Source organism: Petromyzon marinus, chromosome 1 (assembly GCF_048934315.1).
Source record: "Petromyzon marinus isolate PM22_M1 ecotype Great Lakes invasive population chromosome 1, UKy_Petmar_22M1.pri1.0, whole genome shotgun sequence".
NCBI lineage: Eukaryota > Metazoa > Chordata > Hyperoartia > Petromyzontiformes > Petromyzontidae > Petromyzon > Petromyzon marinus.
In genome coordinates, this window is record NC_133667.1 from 9,577,977 (window position 1) to 9,604,619 (window position 26,643).

The 26,643-nt window shown below is 43.7% G+C and overlaps 1 protein-coding gene across 1 annotated transcript; it reads left to right on the forward strand.

The window, feature by feature from the left end:
• Positions 1–364: 364 nt before the first annotated feature.
• LOC116942660 (uncharacterized) lies at positions 365–26,643 on the forward strand. Its single transcript, XM_032954849.2, has 9 exons — positions 365–1,076; positions 3,365–3,436; positions 4,752–4,827; positions 5,431–5,565; positions 9,305–9,415; positions 12,781–12,882; positions 23,626–23,699; positions 25,393–25,711; positions 26,049–26,643. The coding sequence occupies exons 1-9, from the start codon at positions 1,008–1,010 to the stop codon at positions 26,582–26,584; spliced, it is 1,494 nt and encodes a 497-aa protein (XP_032810740.2). The 5' UTR covers positions 365–1,007; the 3' UTR covers positions 26,585–26,643.

Below are 26,643 nucleotides of genomic sequence, written 5' to 3' on the forward strand. Positions count from 1 at the left end.
AGTGTCGCCCGCGCATTTGCAATGATCACGGCGCATGTTTTGCTACAAAATATGTTTGCCGATAACCGCGGGTGAGAACAACTCATACATCGCGGATAAACGAGAGGAAAAGGGGCATTGGTAATAGTCGGAGTCGCGGGTAAAGGCACCGTGGATAAGAGTTCCCCTGTACAGTATTCAAATGGCAAGTTAAAACATTTTTTTCAAAGAGAATTGTATTACTTGTCAGTCTCCAGCTTTCATTCCCTCTATTTCTCTGGCTGCTCTGAAGAAGGCTCATTACCCTAAACGTCAACTATGTTGACACTGTATTTTCATGTAAAACCACAGTGTTATTGATGCACATGTTGAGGTTATTAAAACATGTATACAAACTTTTAAAAATAGTTTTTCCAAGGAAGTCATGCAAAACCTGCACTGTATGCAGCTCACATTGTTAACGAAACTGGACTGTACTTTCTTCAAATACAGAACTCTGCTGGTGGTTCAGATGTCTTGTGACCCCCCAATTAATTGACCCCTAAAATGTGTTTCCTTTGCATATTTATTTCTGCTTCAAATACATCTTACTGACAAAAATATAACGATTTAGTAGAGAATTAAATGGTGATCACAAGACATCTGGACCACCACCCTACACGGTGTTTCCAGTTTGACCACTCCTCTGAAGCGACAATGCAAAGCACGGAATGAGGAAATTCTAAAAGGAGCTGCGGTCGCCGTGTTTCGAGATTGCTGGGTGTCGTTAGTCTAGGCACGGTACATTCATCTTCATCTACATGTACTTTTGAGAGACATTAACAGTGTTTAATGGTTAAGTGTTTTATACTCATAGCCACTGGTGAGCCAGCTGGGGTTTCTTCTATAGAAATGTTCAAGTGCCACAAGGCGTATTTGCATGATTTGACAGTCAAGTATCTCTAAAGCTAAGCAACATAACAGCGATATTAATTATTCATCGTTAGGTTCGTGCTCCAGTAGTACCATTTTGACACCAAGTTTGAACGATGCAGCCAAAACAAGTGGCAGCAATGGGGCTGATCTCTGGAATAATCTTGTTTACGTTCATCTCAATGGTAAGTGTGTAATACAGTTTATACCCACTACGAGAAGACGCTTCATACTGAGCTGCTCATAATCTATTTCGTTATCAAACATTGTCTCCCATCATCTTGCCAAGCCTCCGATGACTATTGACATAAAGCCGATGGCAAGTGTCGCTATATCCTTTCTGCTGCCAAAATGGTCTTTTCTCTCTCAACTGCCCGTGACTTTTCTTCGTTGCTTCTCAGACAATGACAATTGACACTTATTTTGGGCTGCTTTCAATATAAAAAAACAAATACACGATGTGAGGTCTTTTATTCTCGTTGGCTGCTCCTTCAGTTTCGGATAGCCTGTTTCTTGCCGTTAATGTTTCAGATGTTTAAACTATTTAATAACTAGATATTTATATCGTCACTTGTGTATAATTGCATTACACCTCTCTTTAAAAGTACATATGAATACTCTTTAGATGTCATCCTAACCTTTGGGGCTCTGCAACCATCACAATGCAGGGTAAAACATAAATCTTGGGATAACAGAATCTGAATATGTATTTATCCTGGAGGAATCCGATGAGCTATGAAGCTCTTTTTCACAGTTGTCCAGTACCTACAAGGCAGATAACACGATCTATAGTTAAATAAAATATCAATGACTGATATAACAAACTCTGTAAAAAAGTAAGACTCGATTTTAAAATCCAAAAAAACCATGATATCACAAACATTAGGATCTCACATTGCTTTTGTATCTCACTGCTACATAGCAGGCTGTCACACACCCTTACAAGAAGCAGCAGCAGCAAAGCCATCGACAATGGAAGCATATGAGTTTGAGCTTGATTTGAAGCTTTCGTGACTGCAGGAATCCATACTCTTTGGTTCTTCGGTAAAGTCACGTAGGTATAAAATAAAATAAATCACGACGTTTCGATCGCAATACAAGCGGTCGTCCTCAGGCGAAAAAATAGAATCCAGCAGTGGAACTGCTGAATCAGCGAGACAGCTGTTATAACAAGAGGCTAATATGTGGCGATGGGCATGCAAGTGGGGTCTGAGCTGGAAAGGAATTCCACCCCCGCACGCAAGCACGTCAGTTGTGTTAATGGGGGAGATTAGGGAGAGAGGGATTAGGGAGGGAGATTAGCGTGAATGAGCTTCCGTCGCCGCATAAGAGTATCATGTCCGCATATGCACACAGCAGTGTTAATGAGAGATTAGCACCATGAGAGTGCAATCCAAAGGACATGTGAGCATGAGAGTGCAATCCAAAGGGAATGTGTGCATGAGAGTGCAATCCAAAGGACATGTGAGCATGATAGTGCAATCCAAAGGACAAGTGAGGGATCTTAGAGAGAGGCATAGAGAGTGAGAGACACAGATAATTGGAAATAACAGCTGACATAGGCAGGAAGGATGGGAACATCACAGTCAGTTAAGACTTTACCTGGTTAATAACGCTCTTGAGTCTGTTTACGTGACAACCCTTACTAGTTGGTTGTGTTGGGCAGTGGCAGTTGAACGACACATATTTACGTGATCTAACCCAATAAACCTCTACTGTGGTTCACAGGGTAAGTTTTTAATTTCATTATTTTGAATCGCTTATGATTTCATAATATACAGTGGTACCTCGGAGATCGAACTGAATTCGTTCCAGAAGGCCATTCGAACACCGATTTGTTCGAACACTGAATAAATTTTCCCCATAAGAATGAATGTAAATGACATTAATTGGTTCTAGACACAAGAAATATCTCATTATAAAGCATTTTTACACGAAGTTTACAGTAATTACATGCATAAAATCATAAAAAAACAATAAATAAATGGAATAAATTAATAAATATATGAAATAAATTAACATTGAACCTCACTTTACCTGTCGTAAGGAGAGTTGATGGCTTGAGTGGAAGGTAGTGAGGAGGTGGTGGTGGTGGTATTATTGTTTGGAAGGGGAGTCCCCTTCCAAAATAACGTCGGGGAACTGCCCTTCTGGGGTTCTTTCTATTTTGTGCCTCTTCTCTGCCACTAACTGAGTCACTTGAGCTCTTTCTGACTAATAACGTATCTAAAGAGGTTTGTTTCTGCCTCATACGGTAAAACCTTTGTCTGGGCAAGCGTCATGCACGCTGGCCATACGCGTCTCAGCCATACAGGTTCTTTCAAGTTGTGATTGCCCGTTCGACCTCCGAATTTCGTTGGGTTTCCGAGGCAAAATTTTTTCGGAAATATTGTTTGAACACCGATTTGTTCGAGTTCTGGTGCATTCGATCTCCGAGGCTCTACTTTATATGTATTCATCTTTTGCAAAATAGGGCGGTGAAGCTTCCCTCTCCAGCCGACTTGGTTATAAAGGACCTGTGTTCCAAGAGGAGTCGTTAACAGAGGTATTACTGTATTTACTTACCTTAGAAATAATTTTGTGTTACACTTAATTAGATCTGTATAAAATATTAACACGTTGCATAATACATGATACAATGATATATAATTGTTAGCAACATCATCAAATAAACGTGAACATCAATATCAACATGATCATATCTGCAGCATTAACCTTTTTATGCAGAGCCACAGCCCATCATCTGAAGTTAAGCTTTTGTCCAGAAAGTATGAAGGCCCATTGCAATATTTGCCTGGTCAAGACTTGTCAGTGACATGGGCCATGATGCTGGGTACTCTGTAAAAAAAAAGGAACTGCATCATCAGCATAGTTGAGATCAGTAAACAGTTTGTCCCCAGCAACCCTTAATCAATATTTTATCCTTTTTGTATCTAATAGATTTGCCAAATTCTGAGTAAAGGTTTTGGTTAGCCTCATTTCTCAAGTTTAGAATACTGTGAGAATGGGCCTGCCACTTTCTCTTAGCTAACTGGAACCTCCATCAGCCTGTTTCTTGGGCAGTGTGCTTGACTAATTTTCAGAGGGGGGGCCACTTTCGCCGATAACACATCATCAGTGTGAGGGCCGCCACACATTTGAAACCATTGGGGTTGACAGCAGCACAATGGGGAGTGTTTTCACATTTGTGTAATGTCGGGGGATGCACGTCAGGGGGCGCACTAAAGGCCACTAGGCGCTGCGAGTGGCCCGCGGGCCTTGCAATGAAGCACACTGATGTAGGGCGATCTGGACTGGCTAACCAGCACAGTAGTCGCACCTGCACGTGTCCGAGTCCCAAACCTACCCATCTCCCCTCGGCATCAGGAGAGGGGAATTATGTCATTCCTAAATGTAAACAATGCTCGTATTCTCGATATCAATGTTAACTGTACAGAGCCCAAATAATTATGGGGTTGATGGTCAAGAGTAGGTATTCACAATTAGTCTTTTTAAATAATGTTTAAAATAGAAATTTCAAGTCGAATATTTGTATTATTATTTAAGTAATACATTATTTTTTTCGTTTTTCCTTCAGGGCAATAGAACGAAATGAGACTGGAAAATGTAGGCATACAGTATAGACAAGACAGTACAAGCAAGGCAGTACACATACAACAGACAGTACAAACGATACACTGTGCGAAGCAGACGAGGCTTAACAGGCAAGACAAAAATATATTGAATTGATCTTGAATCACGATAATAAGTAGAGTCGCAGGGGATATGGAGTAGAGTGAATCGTTACCTGTATTATTGAGTCATTGTTGCTTACACGTAGCTGTGCCCTAACTCTTGTTCTACTTTAATTTTATGTTAAGGTTGAGTATAATGAATGCGAAGATAAAGGACAATACAGAGCAGTGAAAGGGTTTTGCTGCCACCTCTGTCCTGCAGGTAACCAAGCAAAGCAGTAACACATTGTGACTAACAATGCATCCACTGCCCTATGTGGTCAAATGTTAGTTTGTAGAGTGTGTGTTTTTCATGTAGACAATATAAGCGATTGATGATTGTATTTGCAAAGAATACCACATTTAAATTATGACAATGCTTGCAACAGAGCATTAATATAGCTGGGAAGGCCAAAGTTGATCACCATTACCAATGGGCGAGGTTATTTTGAATCAGCTGTTCAGTACTCAGCTGTGTGTTAATGCCCATAGAGAGTATTTGGCTGCTATAAATGTCCGTACGATAAACTATCATTTGTAACCAGGTCGCTTCTGAAAAATAGCTTAGTGGGCCTTACCTAATAAAAAGCAAAAAAAATCTGACATGCCTTTTTTCTTTGCTCAAATGAAATACCCTGTGACATAATTTACTACAGCAGACCATAGCGTCACATTAAAAGGCAGAAATGGATGTTTTGGATAAACATCAATTAGAAATGCATACAGATTGAATAACGTGTTTGTAGTAAAACGTATTGAGATGTAATATTTAATCAAACACGTTATTTTCGGACCCCATAATTACTTTAACTTGTCCATTTTACAGGAAACATGTGGCTTGATGACTGCTTTTCCGATGGCGACCACTCTTTCTGCACATCTTGTATGCCAGGGAAGAGCTACATGGACATTGCAAACCGTGATCCTCAATGCAAAAAGTGCAGTACCTGCAATATTCTCTGTAAGAGTTCCACATCAGTAGGTCGTATGTGTGTATGTCATCTGAGTGTGGAGATGCATGCATAAAAAGTTAATAAATCACTCTATATTCTTGGTTGTTTTGGTAAAGTCACGTAGAAGGGAAACAATAAAATAATACAAATTTAAAACAATTAAATTCTCACGACGTTTCGACTGCAACACAAGCAATCATCATCAGGTGTGAAAACCACAGCAAAAATCACTCTATGTTAATTAAAACAACTAAATCGATGAGAAAGTGCGTTGGATCACCTTGCAATTCGGTTGAAAGTGTATTGTGGTGGTAAAACATTGTAATAAGAATATAAAGGTCTGTGAAATCTGAGATTGGTTGAAACCATATTGCTTGATAGGCTGCACCCAAGATTCCATCTGTGAATAGACCATAGATGACAAGGGTCGATTCATGAGAAAGGTGGGCTGAGCAAAAACAATCTGAAGTTATTTCATGGAGTCACAACACTCCAAGTGGGACTCGCTTTACTCCACAATTGGCTGGGGTTGGAGTTTGAAGAAATGTGCAGACAGTGGGCTCTAATCTTGGAGCTGATATTTAATCTCAACTTGAGCAGGGTGGTATCCATCTTGTTGCTACATATGACCATTATATCACGAAATTCATGAGAAAGGTCCTCCATCTTAAATAGTAAAAACATATGTCTGTCAAGATATTAAGCTGCTTGAATGAAGAAGACTGATGATGGCACAGGCAGTTGGAGCTGGCACTTTCCGGTTGCACGGCGGGCCAGCATGGCGACAAGATGGCCTGTCGAGTTTTACACCAATTATCTCCAGAAGTTGCAGCAATTGAAAAGGCAATACACAAAGTGGAAATGTATCTTAAGTTGGTAATGTAGGATTGTCTAAGAACAGGAAAATTTCGATTTAAAGCTTTCGTGACTGCAATGATTAATCTTCTTTGGTTCTTTCGGTAAAGTCACGTAGAATGAGAATAAAATAATAATATGTCTTAATTAAAAGGAGACATGATGGTTCAATGAGCCACTCTGTCTACAGGAAAGCTACCCATACAGATGCTTACTTGAAACCGAATTCCCACTACCATCCATCCCAGAAGAACTCCCTCATCAAGACTCTATACCATAGAGCCCAATGCATTTCCGACCAGGAACACATTACCAGTGAACTCAAGCACGTACACCAGGCTCTCAGGGCTAATGGTTACTCCGACTACACAATCCGCAAAGCCATCACTCCAGTCATGAAGAAGGATCCTCTTGTGGAGCCACTCAAAACCATCACCTTACCCTACATTGCAGGGGTCACTAAAAAGATCTCCAAAATCCTGAATAAACACAAGATCCAGGTCCGATTCAACACAGTACATAAAATCCGTGATTTACTTCCATCTGTAAAAGATGCTGTTCCAGACATACAGTACCCGGGCGTTTACAAACTAAAGTGCCTCTGTGGTAGTAGCTACATTGGAGAAACCAAACGACATATCTCGGACTGCATCCGCGAACATAAAGCAGACTTGAAACACGGTAGGACGAACTCCTCTGCCGTGGCAGATCACTGTTATAATTCAGTGGGCTCACATGACATTGACTTCTCCAAGACGGAGGTTCTTTGCAAACCAACCAGCTACCATGAGAGATTCGTTCATGAGGCCATTCACATATACAAGCACAGAGACAATTTCAACCGAGAAGATGGATTCTGGCTTAGTAACCATTGGAAAGATGTTTTAAACCATTTCTGTTCTTAATTAATTGTATTTTACGATGACCTTCAGACCGCAGCTCTTTCCCCAGCATTGACTCTTAATACCTCTCACACCACGGTTAATGGTATGGTTTACAACATGGAGTATAATAGCGCCTCGCAGCTGTCTCTCTCCCCCTCCTCTGTTCCGACCATGGATGAACTCATCCGTCTGAACGGGGCCCGTAGCTATCCGTGGTGCTAAAGTTGAGGGTAAGAATCCACCCATTTTTTTGCCATATAGCATTGTGATATATAACGACTTATTGTTGGTAGCTTAGCTGATTGTAGAATATAGAGTTTATTGATAACATTAAGGTAATTTATATTTTTTTTTTATTGGTTCACTATATAGTACTGTGAATAGCTCAGATGTGGTGGCCTTGACTTCAACATAGTCATTTCTGTGGCCAGTCACTAGCTAATCACTCAGTTATTTCAATGCTAAATTCGCCTAGTTATTTCAATGCTAAATTCTCCTGTTTGATTTGTACTAAGTGCCTCGGTGAATGTGTATGCTCTGACTTTAACGTAGCTATTTCTGTGACCAGTTACAAGCTAATCACTCAGCTATTTCAATGCTAAATTCTATGCTAATTCCTTTGTCAAGGGGTGCCTCTGCGGATGTGTATGCTTTAACTTAGCTATTTCAATGCTAAATTCTATGCTAATTCCTTTATCAAGGGGTGCCTCTGCGGATATGTTTGCTTTAACTTTTAACATAGCTATTTCTGTGACCAGTCACAAGCTAATCACTCAGCCATTTCAATGCTAAATTATATGCTAATTCCTTTGTCAAGGCGCTTTGTTTCCTCTCACACAGCTTAAAGGTCGTGATCTGAACGTGGCTCTTTCACTCCTGCGCTGTCCTACCAGACAGTCTCGTCCCTTCACCTGATGAAGGCCGCTTGTGTTGTGGCCGAAACGTCGTGAGAATATTATTGTGTTATTTTATTTTATCAATTTATTATTTTATTCTCATTCTACGTGACTTTACCGAAAGAACCAAAGAACAGGAAAATTATTTAAAAATACGAAAAGCTAAAATTAAACCATTAAAGAAGGATTAACACACGCACAGGAATCTTGAGAGAGAAATCATATACACAGATGATGTCACTGGAAGCCTTATCACTTCCTATTTTAGAGTTGAGATTAATATGTCCTTGTTAGTCACAACTCACCTAAAATGTCCAGAATATCAGTCAATAGGGTCCATGGCAGCATCTACTAAGCCACTATCTCCATTAAAACAATGAAATGCTGGCAGATTACAGGCAATGTCACGCGGATAAATTATTTTTTATCATCTTTTTTTCTTATACACATATCGCCACAGGTGAGACGAGATTAGATAAACTCACCTCATGTCGCCTCGGTTATAATTCCAATAATTGTTTGAGTTGACCTGCGGTGAGGCATGCATTATCGAATGCCATGCTACAGGTAAATGTGACCCACTGTGATTATAATGAACAAAGAATAGCTCCTCTCATCCATACATTCGAATCAGAATCTTAATTTCCACTGAAGGAATCCGATTAGCTTTGAAGTTCCTTTTCACAGATGTCTAGGAGGGGCGGATCAGCAAGTTACAACAAAGATTCGTTTATCAATTACCCTGTTCTCCAAGCCATCAAATATTATACAAGTTCCATCGTATTACCAAATTGTAATGTACACTATGCTAAAGTTATAGCTACTTGGGACATGTTGCCAAGACCAACATTTTGTACATTAAACAAACAGTACAGTATAAATTTCGATTTAAAGCTTTCGTGACTGCAAGGATGCATCTTCTTTGGTTCTTTCGGTAAAGTCACGTAGAATGAGAATAAAATAATAAATTGATAAAATAATATCATTGTGTTATTTTATATTATCAATTTATTATTTTATTCTCATTCTACGTGACTTTACCGAAAGAACCAAAGAAGAAACAGTACAGTACTGCAATTAAACTAAGTTTCCTTTTGTTCTCTGATGTGTAGATGAAGATGTTCAACAGGACTGTACTGTCACTAGTGACACTGCGTGTCAGTGTAAGGATGGATACAGTCGGCCTCATCCTTCACAGCCTTGTGGAGTTACATCAAACACAGGTGAGAAATTTCATATTCGTCTCTATCGCCTCTGATACCAAGATATTCAATTAAGAGCGATTGGCATCAGGAAATGCACAAACTTGCAAATGGTAAAGAATTTACACATCTTGGACGTCATTGAAATCTTGTCAGTCGGGCTGTTTCGAGTATTAAGGTACCAGGCAGAGCTTCGTACTTGCCCCATTATTATGCATTTATTAACTGACATGCCACACACATCGGAGAAATGTATACACATGATATTTCCCTTACTACACATGTGTGAAGTCTCTTCCTTCACCAAGGACCAAACCGTGAATATTTCAGACATTGGCAACTCCATACAAGACCATGGCTACAGCATTCCATTGGAACAATTAGCTAGTAATTGCTGAACCAAATGTCTATTTGCAGCAAGGAAGTCTATAATCAGCCATTGCTAAAATATTTTGGGGGTACTGTTGATCGAAACCAGATCTACCATTGAAGATTGATGAAAAAATGTAACCTTATCGAGAAACTTACAGACACTAGTTGGAGAGCAGATGTGCTTACACTACACATTCATCTTATACCTGTTTTATATTTGCACATCCGAGCTATGCTGGGGCCATGCCATGGCAGCGTGGCATGAGATACTTTTCCACTGCACAAGTTGACCCATGCCATTGTTGTCACATGCAATTCTGGATATCAAAACGACTGTCGATGACGCAGTTATACTGAGTTGTGCTGACTGATTTCACGCTAGTTGTGAATCAGACATGCACACACAAGTATACTTTACACAACACTCTGCGCTCCTCTTTGGGCTAAGAGGTACCACACCAACGAACATCTTAAACATTACAATGAGGATTGTCACCAGCAAAATAAAGTTAACTATTTTACTCTGGCTCTCTGTGCTATAGAACATGTCTCTTATAGATGTCTGCAAACAGCAAATAAATACTCATGATTACAGCTGAATTTAATCAATCCTAACCTGCCCATCTAAAAAGCTCGAGAAATATATTAAACTACTGCTTGAGATCGTGCAAGTCAAAGCCTTTATATTTGAGTTTCAGCACATCAAATAAATGGCGAAAGATTTGTGTGAATACTAGTATGATTAAGAAGCATCGGATTGCTGATCCCTCTAAAAAGAGATTTCATCTTCCTTAAAAACAGTAGTTTACATTAAACCAGAAGAATGTAAATCATGGTAGATCAGCACTACTACTTTCACAAGTACAAATTGAAGACCATGGCATGCAATTGCAGAAACGTCGATCATATAGTGAACCAATGACCTCTAAAAATGCAAAACATGCTTTAAAGAAATCCACTGCCCATCAACTGAAGGCTATTCATAGCTAATTAATTTAGACTAATTAATTTAGAGATTTGTGAGTTGCTATTCATTCAGATACATGAAAGAGAAAGAATGGGAGGACAATTATTCAGAATGACAACAGGTGGAAAAAACTTAGCAATGGTACATTAATCTAGGTGGTACATCAATAGTACATCAACCTAGACAAAGATGTCAAGACATTTATTTTATAACACGCGACTATCTATTGTGATTAGAATTTCTGAATATTTACTGGATCTGGACAGGACCAGTTCAGATGGCAGTGATGCTTGCCGTGGCTGGTAACAAACTCGCATTGCCAGGGTCATGGGACATTGCGCAAACCACTGCACCACCTTTGCTCCCCCATTCCTATGTCAATCTACTGTGCTTCAAGTATTAAACTGGTTGATTTTCTGATGAAGTGCTCATGCTATGTTTGTCATAATAATGAGCCAGCATAGCCGAGATTGTGGATTGTATACCCCAAGCGCAAATGGTTGCAGGTGGATGGTTTGGAGGTGATCCTCCTTCCAACTTGCGTTTTGCAGTTCAGACAATCCATGCAGTTTCTCAAAAGAGCTCAGCGCGGGTAAAACATTTCGAATATTATGGCTACATAGATATGAATTCAATTACTTAACCGTACAATCTGAAATAATAAAAAAAATCAAGCACAGTGTTTTTCACACTGCAAGGCACCATTCTGAAGATCCCATTGGAGTTAAAATCAGGTTATTCTGTGTTCTTGCACAATTGTAAAAATATGTTTTCGTATTTTTTTGTGGATTGTGTGTAATCGACAAACGAAACCAAAATTCAGACTTAATTTGAAGCTTTCGTGACTGCAGGAATTACTCTTTGTTTTTTTCGGTAAAGTCACTTATAAATAAGAAATAATAAAATAGCATAATAGTGTACGACGTTTCGGTTGCAACACAAGCAGCCATCATCAGGTACAGAAGAGCTAAATTTAGGAGAGAGGGGAAACACATAACCTCAGATGTATATACAGACACCCAAGTAGGGGGAACTGACACAGATACAACAGGGGACACAGAGAGAGAAGCATACCAGACAAACAGGGTTTAGCAAAATTTTTGGAACCATGTAAAGCAACACAGACGGTCGGTCAAAACACAATTAACGCATAGTCCGGTTGACCACGTTATTTCAAAGATTGCTAAATTGAAAGTTAAGTATGAAACTCAAAATACAGACCGCACACACACACACACAGACATCCAAGAAGAGCGAACCAGCACAGAGACAAGCACACAGTAAAGTCGCCTTAAATAGGCAGCGAAGGTAAGGCTGAGAGACAATGGAACAAAATTAGCATGAGGTATGCATGGAGCAGAGTGGGGGGCGGCAGCACACAATGGGACAAATCAGCATGAGGTAGTGGGGATCGACAGCACCCACTCGGAAGCAACAAGGCCCATACACAGGCAGAGACAGCACACAGACACAAATCCAAGCCAAGACACAAAGTGCGCAATAAGTTCAACATATGTGGATCATGGGTGTTATATTATAAAACCGTACTATGCTGGTTAGTGGGGGGTTGCTGAAGAGGGGTTGCATAGATTCAAAGTACAACAACAAATCTTGCTACCATGTCTCTTGTTTCCCACCACAGCATGTTAAAAATAATATATACTTTGATCCATCAGGCTTGCTTGTGCATATGTACTTCATGAAGCAGATCACTACAGCAAAGCTAATGTAGTGTGGAACTGACCAGTTATAACAATGTTTGTGGATAGCTCTTGCCTACAACATCTAGCTGTCTGGCATTTGTTTAATTGGCCACACTGCTGATGAGACTACACTTATAAACCATCCCCCAAGTTTGCTACTTAAATACATGTTACTAGACAACATTGCTCCCAAATTTAAATTTGTTGATGCACTGATATAAAAGCATAGGCACTGGTGTCGATGTAACATTATTTCAGAGGGTGTTATGCAATAGCCTTGGCATTTAATTGTATATGTCAATATATATGCTGAATGTTTATCCTCTGCCTTTTGCTGCCTGCAGAAAAAAACATTGCAATTCCTGCTGGAATTGGGACCTTCATGCTTCTGGTGGTGGTGGTGGCCTTATTGATTTATCGGAAGAAGAAATGCTTATACCCCTTTGGTAAGAAACATTACAGCATTTTACGTAATTTTCATTGTTTAATAATGAGACGAATTCTTCCACGAGTGGCCCAGCTGTGATTCATGAGACAACAAATCAGGGCTGTAGATTAATTGGAAGACTTCCCAGTGCACATCACAAAAACTTGAAGGGAAATGGGCAATGTCCAAGATAAGACTAAGCAGTAATCCTGCTTATTACAATGTTATTGAGCAGCATTTGAATCATGCAAAATATTCACTTAAGATTCTAGTCAACAATTACACTGTATAACATTTTTATTCCCCTTGGTATTAAGTGTTATTTCCAAATTGCTTATGCCTCCATACACTTTGCTTTTGTGACCAGGACAGTGATATTTTGAAATTTTCCAGAACATTATTGATAGATTCAGTGCTGAGTAAACTTGGAGTAACTTCTAGAACATTCTAGAACTTTCCAGTAATATAAATAGAAGCCTTGAGACCACTAGTTCAGTTTAGTTCCAGTGGCCTAAGTGAATACATATCTGCATTTTTCTGAGATGGCATCAAGAGGCTGCAAGAATCCAGCAGACGCATTTTGCTATGTCTGCGGCCAATTTATCAAGACAAGAGCAAAAAAGTGCTCTGTGGAAGCATCTGCTAAGATGTGTGAGGCCTACAAGGCATATTTTGGCATGCCTGTTGGGGATCAAGACAAACCCTGGGCACCTCATTTCACCTGCGAGCAATACAAAAAAACTCTGGAAGATAAGATGGACAATTATTGCTCGGAAATTTAAGTTATTACATTTGTTATTTTTTTTATAAATTGTAAAAAAATTATAATGTTTTACAGTTTTCGATTTTATTGAAAAAATATATCATATATGAAAAATGTTGTGAGAATCTCTTACACATTAGTCACGCGTAAAATCCACTGACCACTCAAGCAACTGCTACTTCTGCATAGTGGACCCTTCCAAATATCCGGACCTTCCTTCATCCATCGCCCCGGTTCCACACTGCCATGAGCTCCCCGTACCCACTCCTCCGGACAGAGAGCAGCGGTCTTGAGAACAGAGCAGCAAGTAAGAGAGCGAGGTAGATGTTGTAGATCCAGATGACAATTTCAGAGGTGGAGCTGAGGAGAGAAACCCATACTACCCCAACGAAAGATACCTCAACGACTTGATCAGAGATCTTGGTCTCACCAAGTCCAATGCCGACCTTTTGACGTCTAGGCTCAAGCAGTGGAACTTGTTGGATGAAAGTGTGCAAGTCGCAGAACAACGTCAAGTGGGAGCCACTGATGGACCCCCGGAAGGTGCTGATGCCACCACTGCACATCAAATTGGGCCTTATGAAACAATTTGTCAGAGCTGTAGATAAGGAGTTGGCAGCCTTCAAGTACCTTCAAGACTTCTTCCCTAAGCTGTATGAGGCAAAGGTCAAAGCCGGTATCTTCGTAGGACCACAAATAAAGAAGATCCTGGAGTGCAATGAATTCCCCAAGAAGCTCACTAGTAAGGAGAAAGCGGCTTGGAACAGCTTTGTCGTAGTGGTTCGTGGCTTGCTGGGCAATTACAAGGTCGAAAACTATGTGGAGCTGGTTTAGACTCTGGTGAAGAACTACGGCACAATGGGCTGTAGGATGTCCCTCAAAGTCCATATCCTTGATGCTCATCTTGTTAAATATAAGGAGAACATGGGAGCGTACTCGGAGGAGCAAGTTGAGCGCTTCCACCAGGATATACTTGACTTTGAATCCCGCTAACAAGGACAGTATAATGAGAACATGATGGGAGACTTAATTTGTAGGCTGATTCGTGAAAGTTATTTACAGTATAATCATGAATCTCGAAAAACTACTCTCTTCTAAATATTTTGTAGTAATTGTTGTCTTGCTTTACTATAAATACATGTAATTTTGATTCATATGTTGTTTTTTTCTGACTTTATGTGAACAAAAATACACATTAGCCCGTATTCTCATTGAAAATAGGTACATTTCTAAATATCACTGTCCTGGTCACAAAAGCAAAGTTTGTGCGGAATAATAGGCATTTTCTATACTTTTTAGGCATCAGCAATTACGAAATAACACTTACTACCCAGGAACAAAAATTGTCTTACATAGTGTTATGAATGGGATGCATCTCCACATAGACACCACTATGTTCGTATAATAATTATATGGTGTTGATTTGTTTCAATGTTTCCTTGTTCATGCTTCACAAAACTCTTCAACATAACTAACTTCAACAAAATGTCACCAGACTTCCACCTAAATATTTCAAAAACACAAAATATCACGCAACTATACATGTGTAGTGTCTTAAAAAAATACTCACATCGACACGTTGTAAAAAGTCCCTTGCTTACACTTTATTCACCTGTTTTTGCGCCAGTTATTGGCACTCCTATAACTATCTGTACGGTCACATATACTTAACTTCTCCCCGCTCTCTTATTTATTCTGCACGTTACTTATCCTGCACTCAGCAGCTCTGCTCTCAGCGACTCCGCACACAGTGACGTCGCACTCAGCGACTCTGTACACAGTGACTTCGCACTCAGCGACTCTGCACACACCGTCTTCGCACTCAATGACTCCGCACACAGCGTCTTCGAACTCAGCGACTCTGCACACAGTAGCTCCACAGTCAACGACTCTGCACACAGCAACTTCGCATCTCCACCGCTGCCCTCACCTATGCTCCCTCAGACCTGCTCACCCGTCTGTCCCGGGCAGGGGGTTCAGCCAACACCCGCCTGGCGACGGCGTGAAGGTTAAGGTCCCATTGATGGCTAGAGCGGCAGTGGCGAGATGTCTTCACTCTTGGTTCCCGGCAACAACTCCCCTCGTTCACAAACACTCCCGCTTACAGTATATCCCCCTGCTCATCCCGAGTCCTCACGTGCTTACACTTTAGCTGCCGCCAGGCCGGCGCCAATTATCCCATTAATCTCTTATCATCACCCCCCATATCCCATCTCCTAGGTGTCAACCTCCGGTCACAGTGTAGCATCTGTTCGACCTCGGTTGCACCCGCTTCTCCCCTTAATTACTGGCGGTTTGTCTGTGCAAACCTCATTCTGCAAAGCACACACCTGTTTGCCCTCCGTTGCATCCGCTTAACTGCGTGCACCGCATATTTCTCTCCTCTACATATGCTTTACGGCAACACCCAAATTACCTATTCAATAGGACCTTCAGAACCTTACAAAGTATAGATTAAGATCCTGGAACCCAATTTGAGATCGAGCGTAAGCTCTCAAAGTGCCCTCATTCAACTTTGAGTCCCGGGAGTGAGTAACCTGCAACACTGCCGAAGTTCTTAACTAGCATGGAATCACTGAGTCCACAGAAGAAACTACCAATTACAATTTGCCCTGCAAAAAATTGTCTGTATTTAATTGAATCGGAACATCATATGGCAGATGTAGCTATATTATGCACTGAAAATTTAAGAATAGCACGCAGTGTGATAGCAGACACAAATCTCAAACCTTGGAGCACATAGTCTGGCACTACCTGCTTTTAAAATACACTTGTAGGATTTCAGATAATCATCAGGCTATTCCTGCAACCGTTCACTGGTTCAGCAACCTCGACATAAATTTATCTTCCACCCGTACAATGCTGCTCTACAATGTAATGTACATTGATACTGTGATCCAAGTGTTGGGTCGTAGAACCACGTGGAGACGAGGAATGCTGTAAGGGCTGTTGCCGTTTATTAACACTGTTACATTTGTAATAAACGACTTCCATGACGACTCTGGATTGGTGGCTTTTATTTAACAGAATGTCTGCACAGCTCTGCTCTCTCCATCCGGATGGCTTCCCTCTCTCTCTCTACTGCCGTGACGCGCACTCTCCCTCTTCCACCATCGTGGCGTGTGGCGTGTCTCTCTCTCTCTCTCCACGCTCGCCGCTGGCTGGCGGCGCATTGAGAGGAGAGAAGGCTTCACTGGCAGAGCCCGCCACGTGGCCGGTGGCGAGTAGAGGTAGGCGATGATGCAGTCCGGACTCCAGGCTCCCCACCTGACCAAGATTCCACTCACTGTCTCTCCTTATATTGCTCTCGGCGGAGCTAAGCTCCGCCTCAAGCCATGCCCCCTCGTGGAACCTTCCCGATGGTTCCTGTACAAACCCACAAGCTCCGCCCTTTGGCCCAGATGGAACCCATCCTTCTGATCGGATATTAGTTACCCAGCAGTGACTATGCAATTAACCCTCGTCGTTCCTTAGATGGCGCTCTCTCATTACACATTCAACACTATAAACTCACACCAGAGGTAGGTGCTCTCTAATTTGGTCCTTATCCCGGACCCCCGAACACTATCTTGTCCTTCCCTCGGCTATCCTTTTGGGGCTCTCTCACTCGTCTGGCGAGAGCGGGGGTTCATTCAACATCGCCTGGCGCCGAGGAGAGAGAAACCCTCCTTCTCAGCCGATCCTTACTGAATACTCGGAGCCTTACACTCGGCTATTCCCTTGGCTCTCCCACCCATCTGCCTGGGACGGGGGTTTAGCCAACACCGCCCGGCGATGAAGAGGGAGAGACCTCTTGCAGCCGATCCTTGCCCTGGCTCCCCACAACGACTACGCCTTCGTCATGGGGTCCCCCTTAAGTACCCCTTTGGTGGCTCCTTCCCCTAGCTCGGACCCACCTTTGTTCCGGAAGGTACCTCTTACACCACCCGTGACATGACGTCATCTTTGACTAACAACCCGCTTCACACTTCCCTCTGTTCGCCCCCTTATCGCTGCTCACAATACTCCTCTGCATCACCCCTCCCCATAAAAAAAATCAGCCGTCCCGGCTGCTAACTATACTGAACCCAACACATATCGGGGTCAATAGCAAACAGCCAGAAACATCAACAAGAACAATTCTAACAATAATAACAATGTCAATGGAGGTGCGAAGGCAGGGCCGTCTGTGGGGGAACATCAAGGGTGTTTAAGGCAGAACGGCAAGTGCAAGGAAGGCTTCCATCCCTCGGTCCAAGGTGCCGACCACGTCAGTGATGGCTGGCGTCTGATGACAACGGGCCCAAAGGCCCAGAGGTGCTCAGCGGAAAAGAGCACCTCTGGACTGTGTATGTGCCACCGGTCCGCTCCCACAGGTAGCATCCGATTTGTGAGCGGGCGGTGCGTTCTCTGATGTTGGTTTCACTCCCAACGGGGAAGCAGGCCACTCCTCGGAAACTACTCGGAGGGGTTCTGTGGGTGGACAGACGGAAAGCTTATGCTGCCCAGCATCCCGGCCAGGATGGCCAGGTTTGTCGGACGCATCAGGCACCGGCCGCTCCGGAATTGGGATTAATCTACAGGACAGGGCAATACATATCTCTTCAACCTAGATGGATGAACAATCCATTTGCACGTGCATCGGGGGTTCGGTCTCCCTCCCATACATCAAATAAAAGGGTGAAAAACCCATTGAGGCATGAAGGGCCAACCTATACGCGGCGAGGATGCCCGGAATAAACAGGTCCCATTCTGACTGGGTCGCGTTCACTTGGTGGTACAGCATGGACGTGAGGGTACGATTTAAACGCTCCCCCATCCCATCGGTTTGAGGGTGGTAGGGCGAGGTACGGATTTTCTTTGTACCGAGGAGGTCACAGACCTCCCTGAGCAGTCGAGAAGAAAAATTCCGACCCTGGTCGGTCAGAAGTTGCTCAGGTGCACCCTTATATTAAACGTTGCCGTGCAAAAAGCCATCGGTGATTGACGAGGCCAACTGATCTTGTAAGGGCCACACCATAAGCCAGCGTTGAGGTATTTGACCCCGACCAACAGAAACTTGTGGCCTCGTTGAGAAGTTGGGAATGGGCCTAAAATGTCAAGGGCCACAAGTTCGTTGACGCGAGAAACCTGTATGGACTGCAGCGGGGGCCGATCATGCACAGCCGGTGGCTTCTGAAGTGTGCAATCCTGGCAGCCTTTAATAAATAGTGTCACGTCGCTTTCCATGCCCGGCCAGTAGTAGGTCCTGCTTAACAGTCAAGAAGGTTTTGTGGGTCCCTTGGTGCATCAATTTCTCATGAATTACACGAGTCAGTTTCCCTTGGAGGACTGTGGGCACCACAACACAGTATCTCTCTAGCTTCGAGTTCCAACGCATAAGGAGGCAGTCATACAGGGCAACGGGCGCGTTGGTTGTCGTGGTATAGTAATGGTTGCCAGATTTAACCCTGCGCTGAAAATTCAACAGACGTATCCTCAATCTGAAGGCGAGACCATTCATCGCGAGGTAGACCTAGGCCACAATTCGTGGCCAGCGCCACACCTCGAAGAGGAGCCGTGTCGGCCATCGCCACCAACTGTGGCATGGAGTCAACTGGAGCCCTGCAACGACTCGAGCCAGTCATGCATGTACACCTACTGTCTTGTGGCAACCTAGATAAGGTGTTCGCATTTCCGTGCTGTGCCCCCTTCCTGTGAATGATGTCAAACGCATACTCCTGCAGCACCTCAAGCCAGCGACAGCTAACCTGAGGGTTGATCTATGCGCAAGGAATATTGTAAGGCAGCATGGTCCGTCCGTACGGTGAACTGCCTGCCATACAAGTAGGGCCTATACAACTGGATGAAGTACACTGGCAAGCATCTCCCTGTGGGTCACACAATAACGTTGTTCCACGGAGGACAACACGCGACTGCATATGCCACAACTCTTTCGGCGCCGTCGACCACCTGGGAAAGTATAGCCCCTATGCCCATGTCGCTGGCATCAGTGTCTAGGACAGAGGGCAGGGAGAAGTCGGGATAATCCAGGGGGGGGGGGGGGGGAGCGCATCAGCCAGGGAATCCCAAGGCGCGATGAACGCTTCCTCCTCTTTGCCCCAATGGAATTTTTGGCCTTTAGCAAACAGCGCGTGGCCTGGCTTCGTGATAATTGCAAAATCCTGTACAAAGCGACGGTAATATGAGGCAAAGCCCACAAAACTGCAAACCTCTGCGACAGATGTGGGGGTCGGCCACGCATGGACACAAGCAGTTTTCTCTGGATCTGTAGTGACTCCTGACATGCTAACCATATGGCCCAAATACTTTACGGAAGACTGCAGCAAATTACACTTTTGTGGTTTGAATTGAAGGGTAGCAGCACACACTTTGACGAAGACCGATTCTAGACGCTGCAAATGTTCGTCAAACGTGCGGCTGAAAACGATAATGTCGTCCAGATATATCAGACCGGAGTCCCACTGTAATCCCACCAAGACCATCTCCATGAGGCGTTGGAGAGTAGTTGCGGCCAAGTGGAGGCCCATAGGAAGTTGATTGAATTGGAACAGCCCCTAGGGTGTGCTGAACGTTGTTTTCGGTTTGGCGTCCTCGTCCAATGTCAACTGCCAGAAGCCCGAAAGCAAATCTAGAGTCGAAAAGAACCACGCACCTGAGAGGGCGTCAAGCGAATCGTCCATGCGGGGAAGCGGGTAGGCATCTGCTACCAAAATTTTATTTAATTTATGGAAATCAACGCAGAATTGGAGACCCTCATCCCGTTTTCTGACCAACACTATGGGGGCTCACCAAGGGCTATTAGAGGGAGAGGTGATGTCTGCCACCAACATCTCATCAATCACAAAGCGGACATGATATTTCTCTCTGGGGCTAAGGCGATGGGAGTTCAACTGAATAGGGGGGGAATTTCCCGTGTAAATGTGATGGGACAGAAGGGACGTGCGTCCGATATTGAATTTACTATGGCTAAAAACATCGCTAAATAATTCAATAAACGCCCAAAGCTGCTGTCGCTCTTCGGTGGATAAGAGCTAATTTTCCTGGCAAAGCCTGGAGTCGTTCGAATTGTCCTCCTCGACTACGCCTGCCACCAACCCATCAGCTGGCGTGGCGTCTACTGCTGACTGAGCATGGATCACATGCGCCAAAACGGTACTGGCCTGCATAACTACGTGCGAACGACCTCCGTTCAAAACCTGCAAAAAGGGTTCCTGGTCCTTCGACACGACCGTCAGGGCACCCACCATAGAGGAAGTCCGCGAAAAGTAATTAGAGGGAGTTAAAAGAACTCCCGCCTCAGGCCTTTGCAATTGCAGGGGTTTGCGCAATCTCAGGGGTACCAACATTTGGGAACCAGGTGGAATCTTTATGGAATCTCTAGCCAAAGCCGTACACTGGCGGCAAGAGTCAACAAGGTAGGGGAGTGTAAAAAGTTAAATTGACGGCCCGATGGCAACTCCTACAACCTTGGTCGATTAGTATTTTGGGGGGCATTCTGTCCAAGAAATCCGTGCCTAAGAGGCATTGCACGGCCAACGTCTTTGAGACCAGGACAGGGCCTTCCAATTCAATGTCGCCAATTCTAATCAAGCCGATAATGTGACCCAATATTCCCAAACTGCCTCGACTTGTGGCAACGCAAGCCCCTTTTACAAGACTCAGCTTACCAACACTATGTGGCAAAAGGCCAAACATCATTTCGGATATAATGGTGGCTGAAACACCCGTATCCACCAAAATATGAACCTCTACTCCCTCAATTGTCCAACGACCGCGGAGGAACCTGCTGCGGCTGCCACAATCCGATGCGTGAGCGCATCCCACTGGTGTACTGCCTTTGGCCACCCAGCGACCGACAGCGAGCGCACATCTGGAGGATGATGAATGCTAGTGGTGCCCCGGTGAATCTGAACCTGATCCCCGCAAGATGTGTGAGGTGAGGGGAGTGGCCGAGTGGCTGATGTGCCATGACTCACCTGTTGCTTTTATGATGACGCTGATGTGGAGGCGGAGAGCATTGAGGTCCCGCCGAAGGCTCCAGGGGTGTTGCGGCAGCCCATGGCAATGTGGCCGGGCTGGCCACAGCGGATGCACTTGGTGGGTCTGGCCCCCGTGAGAGAGGAGCCCTCGCTCGCCACCGCTGCTCCGGCCGACGCTCACCAGCACCCCTGCAGCGCTGGTCGCGTGCAGTGAAGGCGGCGAGACGATCACCTTTGTGTGGCGTGATGACCTCCACTGGACCCAGGTCCCCAGCACACGCTGCCACACTGGGCCACTGCCGCAGGCCAAGGTGGGCCTGGATACCTTGCGCCACCTTAAGAGAAGAAATGTCCGCTTCCTCCATAATGGCCAAGACGACGCCGAGCTCCCGTACAAGGGAGAGCAGCCGCTCCAAAGCCAGGGAGTTGAGCGCCACCTGGTCCATGTTGGGATAGGCTGCCCAACCCAGTGCCAGCAAGGTGCTACGCAAGGTGAGAGGTGTCTCGGCCTCGCCTCCGCAGCAAGAACTTCCAGCGAGCGCTTGAGGGCGGCTCAAAAATTGTGGCCACTTGAGCGTACGCCAGAGGGAGCGTCGCCCTATATGAAGCCGGAATTGAATTGAAGGCGGCCAAGGAATCGTCATCTAATGCCGTCGGAAGTACCTCGAGTGCCTCGTCCATAGGCCATCCGACCAAGGCGTAAGCCGCTTTGAACCGGCTCTGGAAAGACGTCCAATCACCCCCAGCTTCGGTGAATGGGCGAACAAGAGGCAGGCGCCGAAGTTTGAAGGAGCTGGAGTTGACGACTGGTGTGGGCGCTCCACAAGCAGCACTCGGCGGCATCGCTGCGGTAGAGTCAATGGCGCCCGGTTGCTGCATCGCACTTAAAATGGCGCCCGGTTGCTGCGTCACACGTAAAATGGCGCCCGGTAGCTGTGTCACACTCGAGGGCAAAATGGCACCCGGTTGCTGCGTCGCACCCGTTGAAAAGTTGGCGCCAAATTCAAATGTGGCGGGCGAAGAAGTGCGTGAAGCGCCCGTTCCCGCTCAAACACTGCGATGGGCACGCACGGCCAGGGTATCATCACCCGATGTAACCCAGGCTGAGCTGACACTCTCTCACTTCCTCAAGTAGGAGCCCGCAACGCACGCTGCGCATGGTGCCATCGTGCTAGCCAGCGCTCTCCCAAAACACCACTAGGGTCGGTACTGCACCCCGTGTCCGGGGTGTGCACGATGACGGTGCATCTTCCGCCGTGGCCTCGCAGGCCCGGCACCGCGTAGTGACATTCCCAGTCACTACACAAGTAATGCACTGTTTAACTGCATGACTATAAGGTCATCATAAGTCGATGGGGAAAACCTGTGAGCAGATAACAGTTACTGTTATTTTCCTGTACACAAATGTCTGGATGTACAAGAACAATGTGCATGCATAATGTGCAGTGCAATATGAATAATCCAACCAGTAATGGATACCCATTGTAATTTATATGCATTTTTTAACCCCCCCGCCCCCCCCCCCCCCCATGGACTTCGCACATGCGTTGCTCACAAGTGATGGCTTTACATCTATCCCTCTAGTTTTGTTTACCAAACTAACCTTACTAATTGGCTGTGTCGGGTGGTGGTGGGCTTAACAGCACATTTATATTTACGCGATCTAATCCAAAAAAGATATCGGAAAAAATATGTTTTAGTCGCAATACTTGGTTGCTAATAATAATTTGCATCATGCACAACAGATTCATTAATGTAAAACAAAATAATTACTGTCCAGTTGATTCAGTAGGTATATATTAACTGATAACACTATCCTATAAAATCACACCTGTACCGGCACTATGATCACGTGCCTTGCAATATTTTTAACTCCACGTGTTGTAGTTTACTTCCGAACCGAGCAGGTTCACTTTTAGACACACTCCCATAATACCATAGTCATAACAGCAGAACTCATACATTGTGCTCCCAGGATCATTAGCAATGCTTTCAGTAGATGCTACTGAGTGGACATGTGTCACGTCTTCTTGTACAGGAACAGGTGATTCTGGCAAAGGGACGGAGACTGTGCCTCTTCTTAGTGTGAAAGTGCCCAAGGATGTCCTTGAGGTAAGTCAAGCAGCATATGCTGGGCCCTGGCTCCCATGACATTGCATCACAGGAACTCATGTACTTTTCGATTTAAAGCTTTCGTGACTGCAAGGATTCATCTTCTTTGGTTCTTTCGGTAAAGTCACGTAGAATGAGAATAAAATAATAATAAAATAAAACAATAAAATTCTCACAACACAAGTGGACTTCTCTGTCGTCCCGACAGGTCTGTTCCTTTCACCTGAAGAAGGCCACTTGTGTTGTGGCCGAAACGTCGTGAGAATTTTATTGTTTTTTTTTCTTTTTTCTCATTCTACGTGACTTTACCGAAAGAACCAAAGAAGATTAACTCATGTACTCTCGTGGAGTCTTCCACTGTCTAATTGTGAATGTAGACTCTCCCAAAACTATCTTATCCCTACTTCTGGTGTGATGGTGTGGGTTGTGGTTTGTGGTGGTGATTGGGTAGGGTGTTACAATGGTCAGCCTAAGCTGGCCAAAGTATTTCCCATCATGTTTTTCAAGACTTCCCTGGGACTCTCTGTTGTCTGAATGTTGCCCTATTGTATTTGTGGTGCTCACTGTCATGTTCTTCTGCCATGGATCTTTTGTATAATTTTCATCTATTTTTCTTACTCTGTATTTTGCTCTATTTTCACTGTTTTGTATTTCACTGTATTTTAAGTTGCTTTGAGATGCTGTGGAATTGAAGCTATGAATACAGATCATCCTCATCAAATAGCACAATAGCAATTTATTGCCAATCGCAATATATTTTCCATTGTCTTAAAAAATACATTTACTCATACAATAAAAGTAATTGGCATGATCTATTTACAATCGATTGACCAAAAACTGTCACACATTTCAATCGCAGCTATAGCTGGAATGATTAATCAATTAAATTGATCCATTAACTGTAATTTGTAATTGACTACTTTTTTGTGGTCAATTGCTTTGGCCATTAAAAAATAGCAGCTCCTCCACTTACTGCCTCCCGAAGATAGAAACCCAGTATACATTCAATGCTGAGCCAACGTTGGCATGTGGATGGACCGTTAGACGAATGTTCTATGCTTACTGTAAATTTCCATACAAGCTCCACTCTGTGATGTGGCTAATGATGCAATGTACTTCACTAAGCTCCTACGTCACCTCCCATCCAACAGAAATTATGGGACCAGAGGTGAGATGTGTGTTTTCCAACTTTTATTTGCATAAGCCAATTCACATAATCAATCCATAACTGGCAGAGTACTCCAAACAAATGTAATATATTCCATGAAATAACTGGATATCTTAGCTCTAATCAGAACCACTATAAGTATGCATCATGCTGTAGATACATACGTTCATAGAGTATTGGCACTGGAGAACTGAAAATGGTCAAAGGAAGATGTTTAGTAAGCAGTGAAACTGTAAAATAATACCTTTGGAAAGTCAGTTGTCATCTTTATAACAATTGGGATCCTGCAAAAATAAAGCTCAATGCCTTGGTAGTCTTAAACTATGAGAGAAAATTCCAGATTACAATGGCAGGGCCATTGATCCCTTTGCAGAAATGTAAGTCTTTCAATAATATGCACCCAATATGTAACACTCTATTTTAGCAAATCTGGAGGAATGATGTTAAATAATGTAAGAGTAAAATCTACAACCTTCTTAATACCATTAAACACTTCCCATTGTGGCTTCTTTCCCGTGTGGACAGGAACCACTAATGCTCATCGAGAAGAGAATGAAGTCCAGTAATGCTGAGGTTTGGCGGCAGTTCCATGAGTTGCTGCCAGAAGTGTATAAATCCATCTCTGAAAACACCTTCTATTTCTTGTACGAGATGGATAAAAAATACAACATTCACGTAAGCGTGTACTGGAAGGTGTATGAAATTACTGACATCTCAGCACGTGCAATCTTTATACTCAATTATTTTATTGGTGAGCGTGAAGAGATGTGCCAGGGGCTCCTGGAGGTGATCCGTGCAGGACAGAACAAGCAAACACAGCTGCAGACCCTGCTTGACTCTGCCGGTATGTGGGATCTGATGATTAACTGGGCCTCACTCTGAAACTTTTCTTAGTTAATCATGGATGTCACTACTAAAGGCAGAGATGTTGCCGCTAGGTATCGTTTAAGTATGCATTACAGCTAAAATAAGTATAAAATAGTTTTTAATCTAATAATTGGGGCAATTGTATTGTAAAGTATAAACATTAAGTAATTGTTTAAATTGCAATAATTTAACAATATGATCCATGCTTCCGTCTCATTTTTTTTTACTGAAAACTAGGCGTTTTATATCTTGGATTGATAAACTGAACTCTGGTTGTGAATGTCTGTTGACATGTTTCACTGGCTTCTTTGCAGTTAAATGCTCTCCAACTCTTAATCGAAACACGGCACATCAAAAACTTAACATCTCAAATGATGGCAAGACAGCGGTATGGCTCAAGAGCCCTCCAAAAAAACCTGATCATCCAGATCGATTCAAATACTGGTCACAGGTGCTGTCATCTGAGAGTTTCTCTGAAGGATGCCACTTCTGGGTGGTGAATGTGGGGGACGTGGAAAACCTTCGTGTTGGTGTCTCTTACAAGAGTATTCTACGTAAAGAACAAGACAGTGCATGCCTGATGGGATTTAACAGCAGGTCCTGGTGTTTATGGAAACACGAGAACAAATACAAGGCCTGGCACGACCAGCATAGCACGGAGCTCGAAGTGGGTGAACATCCTCGCAGAATCGGTGTTGGCTTGGACTATGATAAACGGGTTCTGTTATTTTTCAATGCTGACAACAATGAGCATCTGCACACATTTTATGCTCACTTCTCTGAACCTCTGCATGTTGCTCTATGGGTGTGGTCTGGGGTCCTCACTATTGAGCCTGTTAACAGCGATTAAAATGGATATAGGTTTCATAATTTATCTGTGGAAAATAATAAACAGGATCAAATTGCCAA